General features: G+C 37.3%; 1 protein-coding gene across 1 annotated transcript; it reads left to right on the top strand.

The window, feature by feature from the left end:
- Window positions 1-603: 603 nt before the first annotated feature.
- LOC308217990 (desmocollin-1-like) lies at window positions 604-17151 on the top strand (the record flags this gene model as incomplete). Its single annotated transcript, XM_080611508.1, has 13 exons — window positions 604-663; window positions 1910-2065; window positions 2971-3115; window positions 4241-4407; window positions 5488-5622; window positions 6884-7069; window positions 8509-8768; window positions 8971-9113; window positions 10632-10847; window positions 12432-12668; window positions 14620-14741; window positions 15930-16166; window positions 16954-17151. The coding sequence occupies exons 1-13, from the start codon at window positions 619-621 to the stop codon at window positions 17149-17151; spliced, it is 2247 nt and encodes a 748-aa protein (XP_080467634.1). The 5' UTR covers window positions 604-618.
- Between the last annotated feature and the right edge of the window lie 6977 nt (window positions 17152-24128).

The following is a 24128-nucleotide window of genomic DNA, read 5'->3' as shown; positions in this document are numbered from 1 at the left end:
AAGAACAAGTGGAAAAGAAAATACATGTTAGCTTGGTGGAAGAAGAAACAAAGGTGAGCTTCTAGCTTCAAGATACTTATTTGAAATACTGTATCATAGAGTACAGCTTCATGCTGGGTAATTGTATTTGAATTTTGGAAATCAAGTAATCAGGCAAAGCACTATGGGTTAGAGTGTATTTTTATTTAGCAGTTGTTGATTACTGTGTTGTTTAAGTCAACACAGTCTTCCTTTCTGAAATGGAAGACGCAAGGAAATGGAAGAAAGCAAAGAACTTAATCAGGAATGTCAAGAATCTTAAAAGCCATGTTTGAGGAATTAAAGCAGATTTTGATCATCCAAAGTATTACAATGAATGAAAAAACTCTTGGAATACTATCACAGGTATAATCAGAAGTTAAGACTTTGGAAAAAAATGGTCAGTGGGAAAATTGAAATGGAGGATAAAAAAGATGAAAATTCATAACAGTAGCTAAGCAAAAATGCACAAAGTTAAGAATATATGGATATATTCTTACCTGTCTTTTTATCTTCTAGGCCCAGACACAAAAGACCAGGCATGCTAGAGATACAGTTCTCAAACGAACTAAAAGAAGGTGGGGCCCTATTCCATCTGTTATGATAGAGAACTCACTGGGACCTTTTCCACTACAAATACAGCAGGTATATTTTATGCAAATCATAATTTTATGACACAAGCTAGTATTGTGTGTGACTTTTATGATAAAAGAAGAACAAAAGTGAGTTCTCTTGTAATCCCTACTGATGCCATTCCTGCTCTTATTCCTCTGTCCTGTTCTGTTCACTGTGTATCTTGATACCTTTTTGCTGAAGCAACTTGTGATCACGGTTGTTGGGGTGAACTGGAAGTGTGTAAAAATTGTAAAAGGAGAGAGGCATACTATCAGAAGAGAGCTCATTGGCCTGGAAATCAATAAAGTGTGTAAATAAAAAAACCCAACAATCCCCCAGAAAACATTGCCTAAAAAAAGGTTTTGTAAACACAGGGTGAGGGAAATCTTACTTGCTTGTCTGCATCCTTTCTGGAGCACTAGGTGTGTACCTGTAGCGTTGAAGACTGACTATAGCCTATATTATTAGGAAAAGTACTTACTGTAGTAAAACAAGTAGGCGTGAAAGAGAAATGCAAGAACTAAAGTTATCATAGATCCATCTAGCCTTCACTAGATTACAGAGTGACTGGTAGCAGATATGTAGAGACAAGTGTAATAACAGAGTCTGTGCAGAGCAATTATTCTTCTACTAATTTTACCTTCCTAACTTCTGGCATTCAATAGGTAAGGAAAGTATTTGGGGAGGAGAGTGTTTTTAAATAGGTAACTGCTAATGTTACCTCCTTGATGCTTGTAATGAGATGCAGAGAGGCTATCTGAATTGGCATATCTCTGGACTATACTCTAGGTGGTCTCCTTCCTTCCTCTGTCCTTTTATTTCCTCCCTTCCTACTTTCCTTTGCTTTTTCTTCTCTTGCTGCAAACCACATTCTCAGTGGGTGCACTAAACCCAAAATCTCCTGAACAGGGACAGAAACAATAAGCCATATATATCTGACTGTGCCTTGTTTGTGCAGTATTCTAGCAAGATTATATTTGCAAATACTTTTTTTATGCACACTGTCATTTTTTTAATTGTTTGATAGTCATAAACATTTCTGAGTATGAATTAACTACCCCAGTGTACACACATTGAAAAGGAAAGCAATTGCATGGCAAGCTGTTCTCCTGTTCTGTGAAGTATAAGCTGGTAAAGAAGTAGGGGTATATCAAGTTTTGTTTTTTTTTCTTTTGAAGAGTTCCTGCTTGTGCTAAATATGGTCATGAAAAAGGGGGAAAAATACATTAGAAGGATGATGCTGTTTTCCTTGGCTTAAAAAATGCATTCTTTATAGGTCCAGTCGGACACAGCTCAGAACTACACCATTTACTATTCTGCAAGTGGACCAGGAATTGATCAAGATCCAAAGGGTTTGTTTTACATAGAAAGAGAAACTGGGAATATCTTTGCTACCCGTGCAGTAGACCGTGAACAGTATCCAAGCTTTCAGGTACAGGCCTAAACTGTGTAAATATAATTAAAACCTTTTTTCTGTCATGCATGTATTTGAAGGCTGGGTGACAGTGGAAACTGGGAGCAGACAAGATGTGTTCTGAGTAATGTTACAGAGATGAAATCAGTGGCAAAAAAATATCTGGTCATCTACATCTACAGAGTAGTTTTGCTTTTTACTACTTAGACTCTAATTACAGCATAAATGAGCTATTTATGCTATAATTTACAGCATAAGTGAGCTATTGGATTTGCATCACTTTTGAGAAGAGTTTGAAGTTATCCCAGAGTTTTTCAGGGAAGGTTGGTAAGGTGGCATAAAACCAAAACCATGAGAAACTATAGAGCTGAGCCTCTCTTTCTCAAGCTGTTTCGGTGATTTGTTAGCAAGGTACACTGCTCTCTCTGCTGGCTGAGATGTGTAAGAAGGCAGTAGAAACAGCTTCCAAACAGTTAGGTAATTTGCAGCAACTATTACTGCAAATTAGATTATGTTGTAATGGACAAACAGTTTTTCTGTTCTTGATTTTGTTCTAAATAGAAATATTTACGTCAAAATTTTTGGTAAGGCTGAGATTGGTTCACAGACACCTGGGAAAATGTGTTCAAACAACTTGGAAAAAAATGTTTGACAGAATTGTTGGGGGAGGAGGAATAAAGTGATTCAAATACTTGTAGTGCACGGAATGGAAAGGTGGAAGATTGGAAAGCATTTAAAGCGTTTGTGTTGCTGTCGTAAGGTGTCAGTCACTTCCCGTTTCATGTGGCTGAAGAGCCTGGGCTTGAGCAGGGTACGCTTTGCATGCAGTATTTCACTTTATTGACTCCTGCTTTGAACTGGAAGTGTAATAATACTTTATGTTGCTTAAGCATGAAGTGAATTATTGAATTTATGTCTTATAGATCATTTGCTTCGCAACCACTCCAGATGGTTATTCACCAGAGGTACCACTTGTGCATACAATCAGGATAGAGGATGATAATGACAATGCTCCATATTTTACACAGGACCTATTCAAGTTTTCTGTCCCTGAAAATTCCAAACCTGGTAAGAATTGTTCTAAATCGGTAAACACAATTACCACTACTCAGCTCATTTGCATACCAGTATGACTAAGTGTAATCCTGCCCTTTAATCACTTTCCTAAGGAGTATTTCTTTACAGCAAAGACAGAATTTGCAAAGAGCAGGTCAAGATTTCTTAAGGATTAGAAATTCCAAAATGCCATCTCAATCATATTGAAAAATATTGTTTCAAGTAGAAGGTTTTAAAAATTGAGATTATTTGGTGTTTCTAAGAACTTCCGAATGTTATTCTTTTCATTTTATCCAAGACGTCTGTTTTCATAAAATGCTTTGATTGACAGAACCGCAGTTTCTAACAATTAGTTTCATAAGCAACTAAATTAGATGTGTTCTAAGGTATAAAAGGCCTTTGATTAAGCTTAGAGCATTTTTCTGAGCTGATGAACTAAGGACTTTTCCTGAGAGAGGACAGAAGGGGACAAAGTCTTGCTTCTGCCTTGTAACTTGCCTGTTACTGACTTAACGTGTCTGTGTAACAGAGGACAAAAGCAGGGGGGGAAGGTGGACCCCAGAGAATAAGGAATGCAAAAGCCATGGTATAGCCTTCCTTGCTCATCTCTTAGGCTAAGGCTATAGAGTGGGGAAAGTCTAATGTGCTTCACAAAAAAGGAAGCAAAGTATATTCCTCTTCACCCCAAAACATCAATTGCATTTCATTATGTGAGCTGCTCTACTTCTTACTGATATAAAGTGGAGTTCCAAAACTGCTGGGGGTATAGGCAGAAAATACAGCAGCTCTCCCCACAAAGCAGGACTGAACCTTCCCCTCCATCCCACCTGCAACTCCTCTTCAGCTGTGTTTGAGATGGTCAGTTAGAATGCACTGTCAAAAACACTAACTGAAATCTAGAATTTTAGTATTTATTTCTGACAGCTTAATAATTTCAACTTTGTCTAAGACGGAAAGAAAAAAAAAAGCCATTACTGTATTTTAGTACCATTTACTGTGTTTTTAATATTATTTTCATTTAAAGCTAAATGACCGAATAGCTATTTTCATGTATCTAAAATATAAATACCTGTTCAAATAGCTTTTGATTATTTCCAGATTTTTCTGGAACAAAAAATTGCTGTATTGTGTTCACAGGTGTCATTGTTGGAAAGGTGACTGCGGAGGACAGAGATGAACCTTATACTCTGCATACGACGTTGAAATACCGCATTGTGTCACAAAATCCGCCAGTAACTCCAGCATTTTCTTTACATAGCGACACAGGTGTCATTGCTGTATTATTGCCACAGCTGGACAGAGAGGTGATATTTCCTGAAGCATGTTTAGCTGTCATCTAGGGCACACAGATAGTTTCTTAACTGCTGGCACGGGAATCACCCGACAAATCATTGTTTATGATTTTTATTTCCCTCACTAATGAGCTTCTGAAGCTTTCCAGAGATATGTAATTTGCCCAAAGAATTTCTGTATGGATGTACCATATTATAGCTAATCTTCACAGGGGACCTTCCACTGCTCTCTTATTTGACCTATGGATTGAAAGTCCTATGAATTTTCACTCTTTTTCTGTTCATGAATCCCATGATCCACTGTTTCCTCCTAATTAAGCTCCATTTGAGGTGCTGCTTGCTTCTCTAAAGGGAAAATGAACCAGCTTTTCTGAAAGTAATCGGTTATCATGTGCTTAACAGAAATATCTCTGGTCTGAAACTAAACAGCAATATAACATTTCCTAAAATTAAAGTGCAAACCATTTATACTTATCAGCTAACTTTCAAGTAAATAAGATACAGGAGTTTTAGTTATTATTTTATTTGGCATTTTTTTTGTAGGGGAGGGGATAAAATGTGCTGTGAGATACCATTTATATTAGAAAATTTGACAGGCATGTGTAATTCAAAATAATATTTCTAGCATAAGACAGTCATTCTAGAAGAAAACCACTGCTACAGGCACATCTTTTGTGAGGATGAAAAGAATCATATTGTGGCATACTTGTGTTACTTCATGGCTGAAAGTCCGCGTTAGCAGTGTATTGCAGAATTTTGCAGTTGCAGGTACACTGCTCAACTTTTGTAGCAAGAGAAAAATGCAGTGACTCTGAGCGTCACTGTGACTACTAAAGAAAATATCACAGTGACTACTGAGGGAAGAAAGGCTTGACAAATTAGTCTACTGCCTATCTTTTAATGATAAATTTATGAAGTGGAACAGGAGGGGTGTTTTTCTTCCGCCTAAGAAACCTAATGCTATTTCCAGGCACTGAATTTAGAGCAGAGTTAGGGAACTGGAGTAAAATATTTAGTTCTAATCTTGTGTGTAATTATGTGATTGAAAAATGAGTATGCCAAACTTCTTTATGCTTTTATTCCTCTTTTCAGCTGGTGCCCAGTTACACTTTGTTAGTTGAAGTGAGAGATATGGCAGGCCAGCCTTTTGGTTTGTGTACTACAGGAACAGCTGTCATTAGAATTGAAGATATGAATGACAATGCACCATGCTTTAAACAAATGCAAGTAAGTCTTCTTAAATGTCTGTTAAAAAGAGGGGGGGAAAAAACAACCTCCCAAAAAAAGCCTGTTTTTATCACCTTTCTAGTTTCCTGAAGGGTAGTCCCTCAGTGAAGCCTAACGCCCTGAGACAGCTAATGCCAGTATAGACATTTCAGAGCGCCCTGTTCATTGATGTGCTGTTTGTTAATTGGATCTATTATTATGTTAGTTGTTTTGATTCATTTGCCTTATGTCCTGAGAGAAAGCTGACATGACTCATTCATTCACTTCTGCTGCAATGCATAGTCTTAGAAATCCCATAATTTAACCGTTTTCAGGGAGAGGACAGATTCACTTCTAAGCATTGTCATGACCTTGCTACCGTTTGGCCAGCTTTTGGCTACTTGTGTATTGCAAATGTAAAAGTTAGTGTCGATGAAGTAGATGAAAGTATTTGCACCAAGATTTTCTAGCTTTTCCAACTTTTCTTCAGTCTACAGAAGTATTATTTAAACCACTTCTTGTTCATCAGTAGCTGTAACTCATACTTAAGTCTCTGCTTATTGCAGCCATCTCTATGAGAGCAGGTCTTAGTAAAAACATATACAGCTCAAATACCACAGGAGATTTGGTAATATGAAATTCATAAAAAATAATTCATTACCCCTGAGGCACACATACCTTGTCCTTTCCATTTACTACTGTAGAATATCATCAGTAATATTAATTCAGAATCTCTCTTATTCTGTACAAGCTCAAGAAGCACAAATAACATAACTCTTTCAAAACATAAAAAAGTAAGAAGAATCCTTTCATCCTTTGCCGTCCAAGTAGAGATGTATTTCACTCTTCTTGGCTTTTCTTCAAGTTCCTGCGTTTTTTTATATATGTTTTTGTTTGGTTTTTTTTTATTTATCCCCATGTCTTTTCTAATGCTGAGCTTGATGGTGTAGACAAATTAGCATATAGAGCTGAAGTAACTGGGGGGAACTGTGCTAATTTACATTTCCTGGAAGGAGAATTCCAGACTTAGTTATATTAGTGTATGAAGGAGCTGAGATTTCATCTGTACTGGCAGGCAAGGTTTACTGTTTTACTTAGGGCGTAAGGGAGAAGTGGAAGAATTATGCTAATGCATGAAAACAAAGTAAATCATTACAGCAACTTGGTAAAATGACCCCTTGGGTTTAAGTAGTCTTATCTAAATACGATGTTCTTCAGTTCTGGATCATAGAATGGTATTCTTCAATTTAAATTGATTTTTTTTTTTTCTGGATACTCCAAGTATGAAACACGAGTGGAGGAAAACAGAGTGAATGTAGAAATACTGAGAGTCTCTGTTGTTGATCTTGATGAACCTGGTTCGCCTGGCTCAGGAGCAGTGTATGAAATTATAAAGGGAAATGATGATCGGTCCTTTGAAATTACAACAGACAAAAACACAAATGAAGGAATACTGTGTGTTGTTAAGGTATGTAGAAATGGAACTGCTAGAGGAAAATTTGTATGTCTTCAGGTGTTGCTTTTAAAATCAATAATCTAGAACTCATTCAAAGAATATCAGTAACTATCGGGCAAATCATGCTTTCTTCCTGATCTGAACTCTCTTCTAGAGCAGATTGCATAATGCGCTGCAGCTGGGTTCGTGTGTGGTACATAACCTGCAAAACTCATCAACCGGACTACTCAGTTTTGCACATAGTTCAAGGAATTCCCTTTGGTTGGTCATTCCAGAATAGCTTGGTGCTTTTGCCTGGTTCCACAGTTGGAGTGGTTTAGACTTAGGGATGTAAGTAAGGAATGCTTAATGGTTGGGTTTTTAAGAGAAATGGGAGTGTTGCAAAGGAGAGGAAAGATGAATGCCTTCTCTAGCCTTGTCCTCTCTGGGAGTTGATTGAACTTACTAATTCAGGATAAACCTCTCCAGGTTTTATTTTGCAGAGTAGTGACTTCAGGTTTGCTCTTTTAGTGTGTGAGGGAGTCCGTGTACATGTAAGACTACATGTTAGTTTAGTTACTTGTTATACCTAGTACTTTACAGATGTGTCCTTTTATCAGGGCATCCTTTATCAGGTTGTCCTTTATCATCATGCTTCACCATCCTATTTTTTATTATCTGTTAAAACTGCAATAGCAAGTAACTTCTAAGGATCAGGGAAGATTAATACTAAATTTTGAAAATGTAAATCATAAGGATAGAGTTTGGGGGGGTTTATTTATTGTTTTTTTGTTGCTGGTAATTATTAGAACCTTCCTAAAGCTATGTCCTTGGTATACAAACCTTGTGGAAATTTCATATGTTTAAAGTAATGCTGCGGTAGACTAAAGAGTATTATGACTTTAGGATATAAATAGCTGTATTAAAGGTATACAATGATATTGGAGAAGCTGTCTGAAGGATAAATGGAAGATACTGATCAACACCACAACTTCAGATCGTTCAGATGGTTCAGATAGTTCAGATGTATTTCCAATGGATGGAGTCTTACTAGGAAGTAAATGTAGGTGCTAGCAAGAAGCACGATTGACCTGTGCTGGAAAGGAAATATACGTAACCTAAAAAAAAAGCGGCCAACTAGATATGGGATTAGAAAATCCTCTACCATATGTAATTCTTATCTTGGTTCGATTATTAAGTGACTATTAGAATATCACCTAAAATTTTACAGTGGTGCTGCTTACCTTATTAGGGGTAGTTCCTCAGGTTTTCTTTCAGTAACTTAGAACTTGACTTTTTTTATATCATGCCCCTTTACCTTGTGTCAAGCTGGATGTTCCAGAAGGATAGCTGACTTCTTTTGTAAATAAATGTGGTACAGTTTTATCTATTTAATAGTTGGGCAGTGGAAACAATACCAAGTTTTGTATTGGTTTGAAAGAAAAAAAACAACACCCCACCTCTTATTGCAGGGACTTGACTATGAAAGTGCCGAGCAAAGGATCCTTGTGATCGCAGTCAACAATGAGGCACCCTACATGCTGGCACCACATTCACAACAACTTTCCCAGAGCACCAGCTCTGTTATAGTGCATGTCCTGGATGTGGATGAGGGGCCGGTGTTTAAACCCTGTCTGTTACACATAGACGTTAAAGAATGTGAGGACATTGGAACAGCTATTGGGAGATACGTAGCAGAAGATCCAGAAACTGGAAATAGTGAAGGCATAAGGTATGAAAAAATGTTACTTACTAGTTTATTTAGAGTACAGCATGAGTGGGATATGGGAAGGGAGAAATAGTTGTTGATGCTGTATGTGTGTGTGCATGTGTGCACACGAGTGTATGTGAATACATGTATCTATAGTTGTGTGTATGTACATACATATGTGTATATGTTTGAGATCTTTAACTAAGCAAATTATTCTTGATAGCTACCGGATAGCACCTGGCCAATGTAATTGGATCAACATAGATGAAAAATCGGGCGAAGTCAGAACCGTTAAAGTCTTGGACCGAGATGTAGGAGATATGAGAAGAGGTCAATGCAATATCACAGTCCTTGCTCTAGACAGAAGTGAGTACTAAATGTTGTCGGTATTCTTTGTGGTCTGGAACAGATACTTACGTGCAAATTTAGTGTGTGGACAGCTGTGTTGTTTCAGACCAGAGGTCCACATAGTCTCTCGTCTTGTCTTTGGGATAGCTCTATCAAATGCTTAGGGAATATTATACAGTAGGGAATGCATTGAAAAAATTGGGGCAAATTCTCAAATGTTTTCAAAAGTTATCTGCTCCCATTTAAAATCTTTCAGTTAAGTTTAAATTGGGGGATTTTACTGTGAATTGCATTCCTTTTATTTCCCAGCTCTTTTTTAAATGGTACCACTTGGCAGCTGTGAAGTTGACGAAAGTAGAGAGAGAACTTCTTGAAAAAGTTGTTGACCTTGCAACTTTTTCTGTTTCCTGCTGTGTTTGACTTCTTGGTGTCATCCATTTAGAATTTAAGGACCTTAATTTAAGGACCTCTAAGAATAGCTGTATTCATGTGCTCTTATTCTCAGTCATCTAGATTCTGTACCAGTGTTAACACTGTGTGTTGCTCAAGTGATAAGCTGTCACAAATTACTCTGATCATAAAGGAAGGGTTATAAACTCAGATTCTCATTCTAAAACAGGGTTTTTTTTTCTGACTTAATGTGAGTGATCATCTATTTCTGATTAATTTGTGTATATGCATTTACTGCAGGGAAAGATGTAATTTTGCCTTAACATCATGTAGCAAGAAGATTAAATAGACCTTTCACTTCCAAATGCTAAATGTAGCAAAGAAATTATCGAAGAAAAATGTTAGGCCACACCTTAAGTTCTAAAATAAGTATCTTGTATTAAAAAGGAAAAATGGACTGCCTTTATAAGTCCAGTGGCAGGATTTAGTATGAGCCCTTATGTGCTTAAGCCACAGTAGGAGCAGAGAGCAGACCTTTGAAAGTTGCTTTGCAGTTAAAAATTCTAACTCTAAAGCTTGCATATTAAAATTAAATGTAGATAACATGAATTTAAATTGTTTAGAATTTCTGTTGCATAAAAAGTAAACATCTGTCTCGGAGGGAAGAGGACAGAAAGAAGCCTACTATTTCTGAAAGTGTTTGTGTTCCAAGGGAAGGGAGGGTAGGGAAAGTGTAATCTATTTCCTCCTTCAGAAGTGAAAAGGCTGGAAATCTTCACTTTCTGCTTTTGACTCTCGATTTGGTGTCGCATCCTTTAGCCTTGATTTATGGGCTCGTTCTCTTCTCATCATCGTAGAATATTATCTGTGCCCACACATATCTCAACAAAATACGCTGTATGCACACGCAGAATATGGAACTTTGGGAGCTGTTGATCCATGCTACAACCAGCCAAGCAAAGAGAAGCAGCCGAGAGCAATCTTTAGGAGCCCCCTTCTCTTCTTGGCTAAATCAGCAGCTGCTTTCCACCTTACTTCGGAACTTGGATATTACAATTTATGACATTTCATTGTGAAAGTTTGGATTAGAAATGAATATGTGAATGTTATAAGTAAGTGCTAAAAGTAGTTATTTTTATCTCATAGATGGCAAAACAGGCACTGGGACAATTCAGGTTTTCATCGTGCCTGGGAACAAGAATTACCCACGAATCACCAAAACTGAGTATATCATGTGCAGAGACAGAAAACCAATCTGCCTTACTGCACAGGATGGTGATGAGTCTCCTTACAGCACACCCTTTGTCTATCGCATAACTGACCGTAGCTTGGCTTCCATGTGGAAGATAACTCGACACAATGGTAACTTAATACTTTGTTCTCCTCACTTAGCTGTAGGTTGCCAGAGGAGGCTTTGCTATGTCTGCCTTGGGGGGACTGTAAGAATAGATTAGTTGAATGTATGTTAGGTATTGGTGTACTCAGTGGGGCTGACAAGGTAGGCCTGATGATCTCCAGTGGTTCCTCTGTTTCATTTGCTATACAGGAAAAGATCAAGACTATGCCAGAAATAAAGGGAAACAGCTAAAGTATTCTTTATTTTAACTGTCCTGGGTTTGAAACAGTTTGCATAAGTTAAGAAGGTGCCACTGTTTGCATCACAAAAGGAATGAGAAGGGTAGTATGTTCTGCCTCTTAAAGCATAAACAAGAATCTGTCCCCAGCATTCTTGGGTCAGCAATCAGCTGCTGTCTGAAATTATGATGTAAAAATATTCTGTGGGAGAATAAAAATAGATATAACGAAGTGTATCATCATAATTTAGAAGAAATTTAAGAATGAAATAATTAGTACTCTAAAGAAAAATTCAGCTTTTCTTAAGCTCCTGTTTATGGTGGAGAACTAGAAAACTGAAATTTTACCTAAAATTGATTAGATGCTGACTAAAAAAATCACGGCAAGTTTTTTTTCTTAGTACTGCAGTCAGCCAGCACATTTTTAGTAAAGCTGAGCTGGGTGAAAGAACACATTACTATCTCCCTTAATGTATTTCTGTTAACTTTTATAATTTCAGTAGAAGTTAAATAATTTATTACCGAAGGAATTGCTGTTTCCTAAAATTTGCTTATATAAGAAGTTATAGCTGATGGTGGTTTCTTGGTGGGTGCTAGGTGATGGCAACAAGAGCAGCACATATATTTGCTGCTATGTTGTAATGAATTAGACTGAAAAGGATCTGATTCTCGAGTGTTCCATCAAACATCACTAATGAAACACTAAAGACAGCAAGGATGTCTAACAGCCTTAAGGTTCATATTAGGCAAATTGAAAAAAAAAATATTTTGGATGATACATGTAGTTTCATATATCATAAACCAACATTATATACATCAGTGTCCGTCTTGTACGTATTTTTCACAAATGATTTCTTCTGTCCTTTAAAACACATGGTCACTAATCATTGCTGCTAAGGAGGGCAGTAGACTAAATGGATTTTACTTCCCAGTGAATATAGCAATAGAACTAAAGAGTGGAAGAAGTATAAATTTACCGTTATTCCACCGTCACTACCGTAAGTCCTTTTAATAAATGCCAATTCAATTGATGGTCTTTACTAGTAAGCCCTAATAGTTTCATCTATTATAATCAACTGAATCAGAGTTTCAAATTGTAGGTTGTCAGAAAGCTGTGTATGGTTTGCTTTTTCAATTCTAACATTTAAAAGGTGCTGAATGTATGAATATTTTCAAGATGTAGTTTTGTATCAACACATTTGAGCTAGTTTTAAACTAGCTAATGCAGATCTGGTAGCAGTGTAGCTGTAACCAAAGGGGATATTGTGACTATGTTCACATTTGTGACAACAGAATTTCAGGTATTGTTAACACTAAACCTGTTTTTTTTCTGGTTTGTTTTTGTTTTTGGTTTTGTTTTTTTTTTTTACAGATAATTCTGTGTATCTTTCACCAAAGGGTGATATTCCATTTGGTACATATGATATTCCTATAAGTGTGATTGATAATGGAGGAAAGGTAGGAGAGAACCACATAAAAGTCAACCTCTGTGATTGTGTTACTCCAACTGAATGCAATGGTGGCAAAAGCCGTGACCTTTCTGGTGGAAATGTTACTCTTGGTGTGTGGGCCATCCTTGCAATGATCTTAGGGTCACTATTATTGCTGCGTAAGTACACTTGTTTTGGTTTTTTAACACTAAATGCAAAACACTTAATTTTAAAATTAGCTGAAGGCACCTGATTCAAGCTTGATTCAAACATTTATTTTTTTATTTAGGCGGTTGTGTAGCTGTCACCACTGACTTAATCTACCTGCTCTATTTGTATCTGTATCACAAGCTTCTTGCTCTCATCTTCTGTAGTCACTGTGTGTAGATGTTTGTTTATTCTTTTAAGTACAGTTTATGTAAAATATTCTGTGTGTTCCTGCTAGCAAGGCCAGAAAACCTGCATTCTGAACTTGAACCAGAAGAGGGTGAGATTTGTAGTGCTTATCAGATCTTGTCTCCAGGCAAGTATAGCAAACTTTGTGAGTTTAGTGCTGGGTTTGGGATGCACATTTCTGTTTGTAGGTATGCAGAAATCAATTTCCAAGAGGTTTTTGTGACCTTTCTTGTGTCGTGGATTAAAACATGGAGTATCAGAGACATTCATAAGGATTTTTACAAGAGCCAGTGTAATGCTGAGGACAAGTTGGATACCTCTGCAACGGACCAAATCCTTGAAAACAGTGTTTTACTTGAGTCGCTCAAAGACTGACAGATACTTAGTAGGTTAATATTGCTGTTAACCAGTGTGGTGATGACTCTGATATGTAATAGCAAAGCCAGAACTTTTTTTTTTCTTTTTCCATTTTTTGTGTTTGTGGTTTGGTTTGTTTGGTTTTTAGTTCTTTTGCATTTTCTCAATTAATGATCAACTTGTCTTGCTCCTGTTCAGTTCTCCCCTGTTCTTACTCAAGTAGATAGAACACTGGGACCTGCACACATTTTGGGGATTAGATAGATCCATATTTTATCCCAAGAGAGCAGGTACCAATTTGTGATTCAGCCCAGAGGTGTAACTTTCAGATGTGGGGATGCTCAGTAGGGGGACCGTGTGAAACGTCAGCTAGCTTTTGTCACTACCCCTTGCCTGCAGCCTTCCCAGACAGACCCGTTATTTTACTGTGTCTAGGTTTTACTCTGTGTGTCTTCTAGTCAGTGCTGTCGTGGATGTCTTCTTCCCATCTGTCTGCATGAGGTGGCAGCCTGCTGGAACCACTGATGCAGATCTCACTGACAGCTGCATGACAAGCTAAATGAGCTTGAAAGTAGCTCTTGGCCAATTTCCACAGTTTATATGTTCAGAGATCAGATTGCTCAGTGGGCAGTTAGGCAGAGCTGTTCTGTTCCTTGCGGGCTTCTTTATTTTTAAGCTATCAACTTGAAAACAGAAGGAGAGAGTTCTTTGAATGAAATGTTTAATCTTTTGTTTAGGAGAGGTATTGGTTGCTTGTGAGTCTTTTATATAAAGTAATTTCTGGCTGAGTCTCCATGACAACACAAAGTAGTATTATAGGAGAGATAAACTGAATACAAGGAACTAAATAAGATTGTTCCGTAATATAATGCTTGAAGTCCTCCAGGGTTCTGCTGACCTTTTCTGTGAAGAAGTTTCTGGTATTGGGTCCTTTAGCTTAGGACTTTTATCATAGTTCCTTATGATATAATTTGACATCTTTATATTCATAAATGAAAAATATATAAAGTACAGCTTTGTAGGCATAAAATATGATTTTTCACCTGGATTTGGTCTAAATTTATTACTGTGAAATTTCGCAGTCACAGTGTTTTCATAAAGGATGCTTGCATTTCTTTAGGGAAAACCAAGATGTGTTCTAGAAGAGTGACATAGTTCACCAGTGTAGTGAAAACTCCATGTACTGTTTGAAAAAATGTGTATATATATATATATACAGTTTTGAGTATGGGCATTTTTGGAAATGAAGTATTTTTAAACCTATAATTGATGCTCAGGCATTTTAAAAGGCTACTGCTGGAAAATTCATTGTCAGACAGAAGATACCATTATGAGTTAAATTTCATAGTATTTTCCTCACTTATTTCCTTTCCATAGTAATCCTGATCACAATTTGTGGCTGCTGTGGTTCTGGAGTAATGCACAGACATGTGACTGATGATTGTGCCAATCACAATTTAATCATTTCAAATACAGAAGCTCCAGGAGAAGAAGTGATGGTAAGTTGTCTATTTACTTCAGTTTACAAACGTAGAATTAAGATATTCATACCATTTCAGTTTGAGAACAGGACCACTTGCAAGTAAGTGATTTAGTAAAGGAAATAAGACATACGAATAAGAATACACTCAGGGATCATTAGATGTGCTTTGCTATTTAAGAAGAATTTGAAAATTCTTTTTTTAGGCTGAGTTGGTAGTGCCATGTATATTTAAACATATCCTGTAGTTAGCCTGGCAGCTTATAATTCTTCCAGATAACTGTTTAGTTGGAAATGTCAGGTGAACTTTTTAATCACTTCAGTCATTTTCAGCAATGAGATTAGGTGGAAACCTACTATTTTGCCTATGTCGAATATGTGTCTATGGCAGAACATTACTGCAGGTGCAGTTTCTGCCTTTTCCTGAAAAATGACCCCAAATACAGTTGATTGAGCCAGTGTTGGGGGGAAAGAAAGTAAATAATTGAACAGTCCATGTTCATGAAATATGTTTGTACTTTTGGCATCTAATTTTTTTTTTTAAGATTCAGTCCACCATGAACATAGTCCAGCCCAGGACTGCATTCGTACACAAGAACTTAGCTCTTTCCCTTCCCCTCTGTCTGCCACCTGCTGACTTTGCCCTCCCCAAGAAAAGGAGATTAGTTTAAAAATCATTCAGTTCACCTTGAAAAAAATCCTAATGGTGACAAGTGTCAAACTTGTTGCCTATGAAGCATAATGTAGTGCCATTATGAATTGATAATGTAGTTTTAATTTGTGATCCTGTACTAGTTTTAGCATATTTAACACACTATGCGAACTTAATGGGTGAAGAAACAGAATGAAACTTATGCATATGACTATATCTGGCTTAGTGGCTTACAGGTTGTTGACTTGAAAAAAACAATTCTTTTTACATGTTAACTTAAGAAACTAGCATATGGATTATAGTACAGCTTTCATTGGTTTCAAGATTCAGTATTTGTATCTCATATATTTAAACGCAGATTTTTTTTTTCCGCTCCTTGTGATAGTATCCTTTTCAAAGACCACTTAGTGATCCTTATGCACTAAGAGCTAAGTACAGCTTTTTGTTCAAAAAAGGTAGAGACTTCCCAGTTCTCAGTATTGACAGTTCCTGACTGCTGTTTCATCTTTTGAATTAAAAAAGTAAAGGTATCTCCACTGCTGCGTCTTTTTTTAGGATCACAATATAATTCCTCTACAGAATACATGTGATCAAGGAGGATATGGAATAAAAACAGGAGATCAACAAACATTTGAAATGACTAAAGGAAGAGGGCATACCTTGGAATCAGTCAAAGGAGGTGGACATCAGACTCTGGGATCAGTTAAAGAAGGAGGAGGACAGACTATGATGGATACGTGTAGATACTCCTACTCAGAATGGCATAATTTCACACATCCTCGTTTAGGTGAAGTAAGTATTCCCAAATGGTTTGGTGTTTTGTTTTGGATTGGGGTTTTTTTTGTTTGTTTTTTTTTTTTTTTTTTTGAGTGTAGGCTATGGTCGATAAATGCATACATTTCAATGAAGACATGTATTTGTGCTAGAAGAGTGGCTTTCTGTGGTTTTTGTTTCCTTTGCTCCCCTGCATCCCCTTTGGAATATTGCCCTTTCAAAAAATCATCCTTTCCTTATTTTAGACATAAGTGTAAATAACTTTCTTTTCTTGGCTTAAATTATAGGCAGTATGCTATTTTTCATTTACAAGACTTACTTTATTCAAGCTTTTGTTACATTTTTCTGACAATGTCTGTTTGCCTTATTCTAACTGCTGGCTTTGTACTAATTTAAACCTGATACTTACCTTAGCAGTGTTGCAGGAATGAATGTACAGCATTAGAAATGTAGCTGCTCCATGTTTGGGAGATCAAAAACTCTCACTGCTTGCCTAACTGCTTATGTGTAAATCAGTCTTTTAATTTCGAGTAGAGTTGCTTGACAGGTTATTTAAACAGGTTCTTCCTCTTTTACTGTTACATACATGATTAGTAGAAATTATTTATTTATTAAATACTTATTTTTTGTAGTCTTAATGATATAGACCAATCATGTGCATTTTTTGTATGTAGGAATCCATTAGAGGACACACTCTGATTAAAAATTAATCAATGAAAGGTAAATCAAAAAGAAATTATTTTTATGCAATATGTTTAGGATAACAATTTAAGAAAATAATAAGATGTGTTCTCTTCCTATGCAGAAGGTGCACCTATGCAGACAAGATGAAGAACAGAAGCACTCTGAAGATTATCTCCTTTCATATAACTATGAAGGAAAAGGATCCTTGGCTGGCTCTGTAGGCTGCTGCAGTGATCAGCATGAAGAAGAGGCACTTGACTTCTTAGATCAGCTGGAACCCAAGTTTAGGACATTAGCAGAAACATGTGTAAAAAGATAAATGTGCCTTTCACAGTGCTGAAAAAAACCTTGTAAATAAGTGGCTGTCATATTTCTGTGGTACTAGGTATTTTGGAATTGAGGAGGGGCAGAGGTTTAGCAAAATTAGTATAGACTGGTGAGAGTGTAACCAACTTAACTTTAATTTTCAACTTTTTTTTTTTTTAGCTCTGGTAGACACACTCCATCAAAAATAAGAGAATCAAAATATTTTTTCTTTGGACTATGTTGATATAATAATCCTAGTTTCTACTTAGATTCCATTTCCTACTCTTTGTGATTACTTCAAAGTACAAAATTTGATGTTGTCCTTTCAGTTAGTTATTCAGCTTCAAGATTTTATTATATTTGGGTTTGGAGAAGGAAAGCTTTTTAACTTGCTGTTTCTTTGTTTTCTTTTAATTCTGTAGAAATAAACCAAAAAACATTACTGGTGGATCTCAAATATCTTGTTAATTTTTTAATTTATGTGAACTGAGATGCAAAACACTTCTTCATTTTTCACTTAAAATACTGATGAATACATTATAAAACTTTATATTTTGATTAAAAATTAAATATATATATATTGTATATATGTAAAATAATATTCAAAAATATATTTTTCTCCTAATGGGTTACCACCCATCAAACTTGCTATCCTAAGGGATTTATGGCATCCCCACATAGGGTATCAGCATCGTATGCGAGTATGTATTTTTCTTTTAAGGAAATAAAAGATAAAAAAATATAAAAATCAGGAAATAGGGGTATCTGTTGTACTTCAAATGAATGCAAGACAAATCTCATGTTTACTTGACATAAGATTGTACCTCACTTTCTTGAGATTTTTAACATAGGATCATTACAGAAATGATGAACATTGCCAAGAGTTTTGTCCAGTGTAGCTACCTCTACCTTTTGTACTTGCCTTGTTACAGACTTCATTAAATTGTTTCTTTCTGTAAGTAGAACTTGACAGAAGATAGAGCTCAAATGACCTGAGCATACACTGCATTAATAATGTGTTTTACAGATAGCTTTATTTGAGATGCAAAATTACACTGGGATAAACTCTTTTGAGTATATTATGCAGTAGTTGTGGAGGTGAGCATTTACACAGATCTCTGGCAGAAATCATCTGAATCCCATTTGTTATTTTACTAGATTAAGCATACATATACATTATATATATATCCAAAAGTCTGCGATAGCTTTGGCAGATGATAGTAGTAAGACCTGAATGCTACCTTAACCATTTCTGGAAATCAGCCTCTGCTTCCCAGGTTTTATATATTTTTAATATTTGCACTCCTGGTTAAGTAATCTGTCCTCTGCACTCTGGGAATTCTCTTGCGCCTTAAAAGAACGTCTTCCTGCCTATAAGAAACTTGTGCAATTACTTTTTTCTGTTCCTATAATTCTGCTTTTAGGATTCACTCTGTAAACAAAAGCCTTAGGGAGATACTTTTTAAATTTTTCTATGTTTAATGACCTGTAAAAGAAATTATGAGTAACAACAAAGAGTCATGCTGCTCTAAATTTCAGTTGCTGCTGACTTCCAGTGGTTGCAGTTTATTCTACACGAATTATAGTCAGGGGAAATCCATAACAGTATAAAAACTTAACCAAAGTTGTAAAATAAAAAAACCCACTTGTTTCACACTGTAAATGGGCTTCAGAATATTTCTGATAAGAACTAGCTGTGGTTAATAACTTCATAGATGAACGTTAAATGTATTTTAGTCTATCATTTGAAAGTCATGATGAATTCATCCTGAACTAGATACACTGTCAGTGATAAGTACAATAGTCACCAGCAACAAAATACTAGATGAGAACCAAGGTGCTCTGAACTTGATTTAAAAAATGCATGCTAACACTGTTATTAGTAGTGTATTAACACTACTTCTGAACACTATCACTAACATAAATGGCTTTTGCTGTACATGGATAGGCAGAACTGTAGCTGATGTAAGTCAGGGTAGCTCTGCTGATGCCAGTGGAGCTGTGCTGTCTTTATGCCAGGTAAGATCTGTCCCCTTTGTGTCTCATATCTTTAGTTATTGGATATACACTTTTTAAGGTAATGTTAATGTCTTCTTTCTTCCCCGCACCCCTCCACCCCCCTGTTAATATTGCTGGTTAGATTTTGTTGTTTGTTTGCTTGTTTGGTTGGTTTTTAATGATATAAAAATCCTGTGGTTCAGAAGGAACTAAGATAAATAACTGAATGCACTCTTTAGAAAATTACTTGGGCGGTGTCATAGAGAAACCTCTGGAAATATGGTTTCTTGCCTCATGAAATATAATAGTAGCACTCTTGTAAAGGAATAGACCAGCTTTGTGTAAACTTTAATTGAATTGACATTGGCTATTTTAAGTAGATGTTTGCCAAATTTCCACCCTGGAATTAAAATAATACTGAAATCAAAATAATGTTTTCTAGTATAATTTATCTTAAAAATGTTTTCATTTTTTTTCTTCTACATTTCAGCAAATGCCAATAATGAGTTACTTGCAATTTTTGTTCATTTATAAACAAAGTGCAGATTTGTAATTAATTCTGCTTGTTTGTGTCTTTTAAAAATTAAAGTTCTGAACTGAACCAGCTATTTCTGTAAAACCAAGAGTAGAAAGGTAATTGAAATGCTTTAGAAAATGAACTGTAAAGCATTCTTTTCATTGTATCTTCTAATCACGTGAATGAAAACTTTGTATACAAAGCGTTAAGGTTTACAAATACTAGTACCAAATAACATTTATGTAAAGCTTACAAATGAAATATTTCAAAATATATAATTCACTCGCTGTTACTGTCTTGAATCACCTTAAAAATTGTGAAGATTTGTTCTTTTCAACTAGGTAATTTACAAACTACCTACTTGTGTCAACATTATCTTAACATGTTTTGGGTATATTTTGTACAACAGTGAGTAATAAATGTTTTGCAAAATAAAAGTATCTACTAAAAGTAGCAGTTTCTTGTACATGAAAGATAAGCATGCCTGTTTCTGAAGGAGATCTGTGTGGATTTTTTAATTTCTTATCATGTCTTTGCAGCATGAGCAGTGAGGAGTTGTAGCTGAAGTTTTATAGTGCAAGCTGGCCAGTTGCCTTGTGGGGCTTTCTTAGTGCTTCTAAAGTGATCACAGAACATTAGATGAACTCAAGATCTTAAAATTAGAAAGCGTTACTCTGTCACCTCGCTGATAAATTACAAAAAATACACAGTGCCTATTTTCAAAACCTGTTCATGAAAACCAATGGAAGCAGATAACCCAAACTTCAGGTGTTTGGCAGTCATAAAACTGCAGGATATTGGTAGTGTAGGCATCATATGATGCCTGTGATGCTATGATTGAGGGACCATATTATTCATGCTTGGGATTTTTCTTCCCTATGTGCAGAACTTCACATTTATCTTGTTGACCTTCATGAGGTTCTTTTTGGCCCATTGCTCCAGCCTGTTGAGGGTCCCTCTGGATGACAGCATCACCCTCTGGCATATCAGCTACTTATCCTGGTTTTGTGTCATTAGCAGACTTGCTGAGGGTACACTCTGGTCTACATCATTAATGAAGATGTTAAACAGGACTGGACCAATATGTGACCCCTGGTGTATGCTGCCGGTTACTGGCCTTCAACCAGACTGCACTGCGTACCACAACCCTTTAGGCCTGGTCTTTAAGCGAGTTTCAGTCCACCTCCTTCTTTTCTCATACAGCCTGTACATCACCACCGCTTCTATGAGATCTAATGGGAGACTATCAAAGGCCTCACTGACATCCCAGTAGACAATTATGACTGCTCTCTGCTCACCTACCAGGCCAGTCATTTCATCACAGATGTTTATCATGTTGGTCAAGCATGACTTCCCCTTGGTGAAGCTATGCTTGACTACTCCTGATGATCTTCTTCATGTACCTGAAGAATAGTTTTCAGGGTTAGCTGCTCCATCACCTCCCCAGGGATCAAGCTGAGGCTGACTGGCCTGCAGTTCTTCTTGCCCTTCCTGAAGACAGGAAAGATACCTGCTCTCTGCTAGTCATTGGGCACTTACCCCAGTTGTCATGATCGATCAAATATTGTCAAGAATGGCCTTGTAATGACATCTGCCCTAGTCTTTTTGTCACCTATGTACTTAGAGAAACCCTTCTTCTTGTCTTTGACATCCTTGGCCTGATTAATTTCCATTTGGGCGTTAGTTTTCCTAACTGCACTCCTGAATACAGTGTTTCTGTATTCCTGACACATTACCTTGTGCTTGCTTCCATGTTCCATATGCTTTTTGTGTTTGATTTTTTTTTCCCAGAAGCAACTTGTTCATCCATGTAGGCCTCCTGGCATTTTTGCCTGACTTTGTGTTCATTGGGATGGAACTCTCTTGAGCTTGGAGGAGATGATCTATGGATATTATCCAGCTTTCTGTGACTCTCTTCCCTTCAGGTCATTATCACATGAGACTTCACCAAGCAGATCTTTGAAGAGGCCAAAGTCTGCTTTCCTGAAGTTCAGCATTGTGGTCTTGCTTTTTGCTCCGCTCTGTCCTATTGGAATCCTGAGCTCCATTGTTTTATGGTCACAGCAGCCAAGGCTGCCTTTGACCTTCACATCCTTGATAAGCTCCTCCTTGTTGGTATGATGTCTAGCAGAGCACCTCCCTTGCTCCTCTTTCACTGTGTCATGAAGTTGACATCAGTGCTGTCTAGGAGCTTCCTGGGTTGCTTATGCCCTTCTCTGTTGCCCCTGCAACAGAGAGCAAGGTGGTTAAGGTGCCTCATGAGGACCAGGGCTTGGAAATGGGAGGCTGCCTCTAGCTGTCCATATGTGGCCTCATCCAGTTGTTCCTCCTGGTCAGGAGCTCATAGCAGACACTCACTACCTTGTCACCCATATTGGTCTGCCCTTTAATCCTTAATCATAAGCTCTCAGCTGGCAAGCAGTGCTTTAGACAAGCATGCTGGGTTGGCAAATGGGTGTGCTACTTGGAGCAGGGAGTTGCCCACTGCTATCCTTCACTGCTTCCTTCTGGTGCATCTGTATGGCTTTAGGTCAGTCAGCCCCGCTGCTTCTCTTGACAGCATACCTGACTCCTCTTCAGCTTTGAGGGAGATGAACCTGCTTCATTATTTATGTGCTGTCAATATTCAGGCAATTGATGTGCTTCAGCTATAGATCATACAAAGGGTGCTATTCCTTCCAGCCCTGTGTTACCTGGCACTGTGGGGCCTGTAAGAGGAGGAGGAGTTGTAGTGAGTCCAGAGGAGGGCTATGAAGATGCTTACAAGGCTGGAGCACCTCTCCTGTGAAGCCAGGCTGAAAGAGCTGGGGTTGTTCAGCCTGGAGATGAAAAGGCTCAGGGGAGATCTAATAGCAGCCTTTCAGTGCCTGAAGGGGGGCTACAGTAAAGCTGGAAAAGGAATTTTTATAAAAGCAAGTATTAACAGGAGAAAGGGGGAGTGGCTTTAAACTAGAGGGAAGATTTTGTTTAAATATAACTAATAACTTTACTGTGATGGTGGTGGGCCGCTGGCACAGGTTTCCCAGAGAAGTTATGGCTGCCCCATTCCTGGCAGTGTTCAAGGCCAGTTTGGATGAGGCTTTGAGCAACCTGGTCTATTGGAAGGCATCCCTGCTAGTTCCTAATCACTGGCTGGAACTAAATTATCTTTAAGGTCCTTTTCAACCCAAACCGTTCTGTGAGTGTGTGCACACAGGCACAGTAGAGGGCTTCCATGTGCCCTGGCACTCCATGGTGCCTCATTGAGCAGGAGGTGTCAAAGCACTGAGCTCAGCATTTGTGTGCTGGCCATAATCACGAGGTACAGGGTTGTTACATCCACAGTTCTGAGTGCTAGGGCAACTGAGCTGGGAAGAAACTTGTGAGTGGGGAGAGAATAAAGGCTTGAAATTGAGTCACCTCAGTCGACCTCAAGTTGGGGCTATACTTAAGCACCATGATGAAAATGTGCTTTGGAGTTTCCAGCTGATCTTTCTTTTTTCCTGGTTTTAAGTATTTTCTCAGGGGAGGGGTAAGGGGGCAAAGCATTCTTTTATCAGAAGGCTATTACACAAGGTGCTATTCTTGTTCTTTTAATCCCACTCAAGCTTTCTGAATGCGTCTAAGGCAAGCTTTTTAGATTAAAAGGACTGTGTTATTAGAACAGAGATGTACCTGAGATGAGAAGGGCACTGTCTTGTCTAAGAGAGTTACTTATACTGAAAAGGGACTACTATGAAAGCTATTGTTGTTTGCCATGGCTTTTGTTTTGGCCTTACAACATTAGTAGGTTTATCTTTGTTCAAGGATAGTGTGTGTTTTCCCATAAAGTATTGTTGATTTACATCCAAATATTCACTGATTATTACTCTTCAGTATATATTCAAGTGGAACAATACAAATACTCATTGAAACCTCTGTAATGTTTTCAGATAAAACTGTGACATTAAAAAAAATTAATTATAAAAATCAGATTTTTCTACATTAAAAGTTGCCCAGGTAATCAGTGATCAGCAAACCTGAGCAAGATCTACAAAAGTGACACATTGTTTTGCACAGTTTTCAAACATCTATAGTCTTCTTTTGGCTGGAACACATTGAAAACCCTGTATGCAGTTCTTTCCACCAGCAAGGACTTCAGCTCCAAAGTGCTACATCCATATGGTTTGGGTAACAACATTATTTATGTTCAAACAACTCCCAAAGCAATTTGTTCTGTTCTCTGAGCCCAGCCTCCTCCTCCTATTTTAAGATTTGGCCTCTTAAGCTATAGCCTCCACAACCCTCTTACCCTTGTTCTGTCTTTTCCTTTGCTTTCTTTGTTCTCAGCCCTGGCCCCAGGACATGTCACTGTGTAAATACTATTATCATCTCTTATTTCCCCAAAGGTCGCTTTTTTTTTTTTTTTCCTCATATGTCAAACATCTTTGCTTCAATTTGCTGTCTCTTCTTCCAGTTCATCTCTTGTGTCATCTGAATCTGAGTGGGCTCTCTGC

The sequence above is a fragment of the Psittacula echo genome (genome assembly GCF_963264785.1).
Source record: "Psittacula echo genome assembly, chromosome: 2".
Lineage (NCBI taxonomy): Eukaryota > Metazoa > Chordata > Aves > Psittaciformes > Psittacidae > Psittacula > Psittacula echo.
This window is presented reverse-complemented; position numbering and strand designations above follow the sequence as displayed.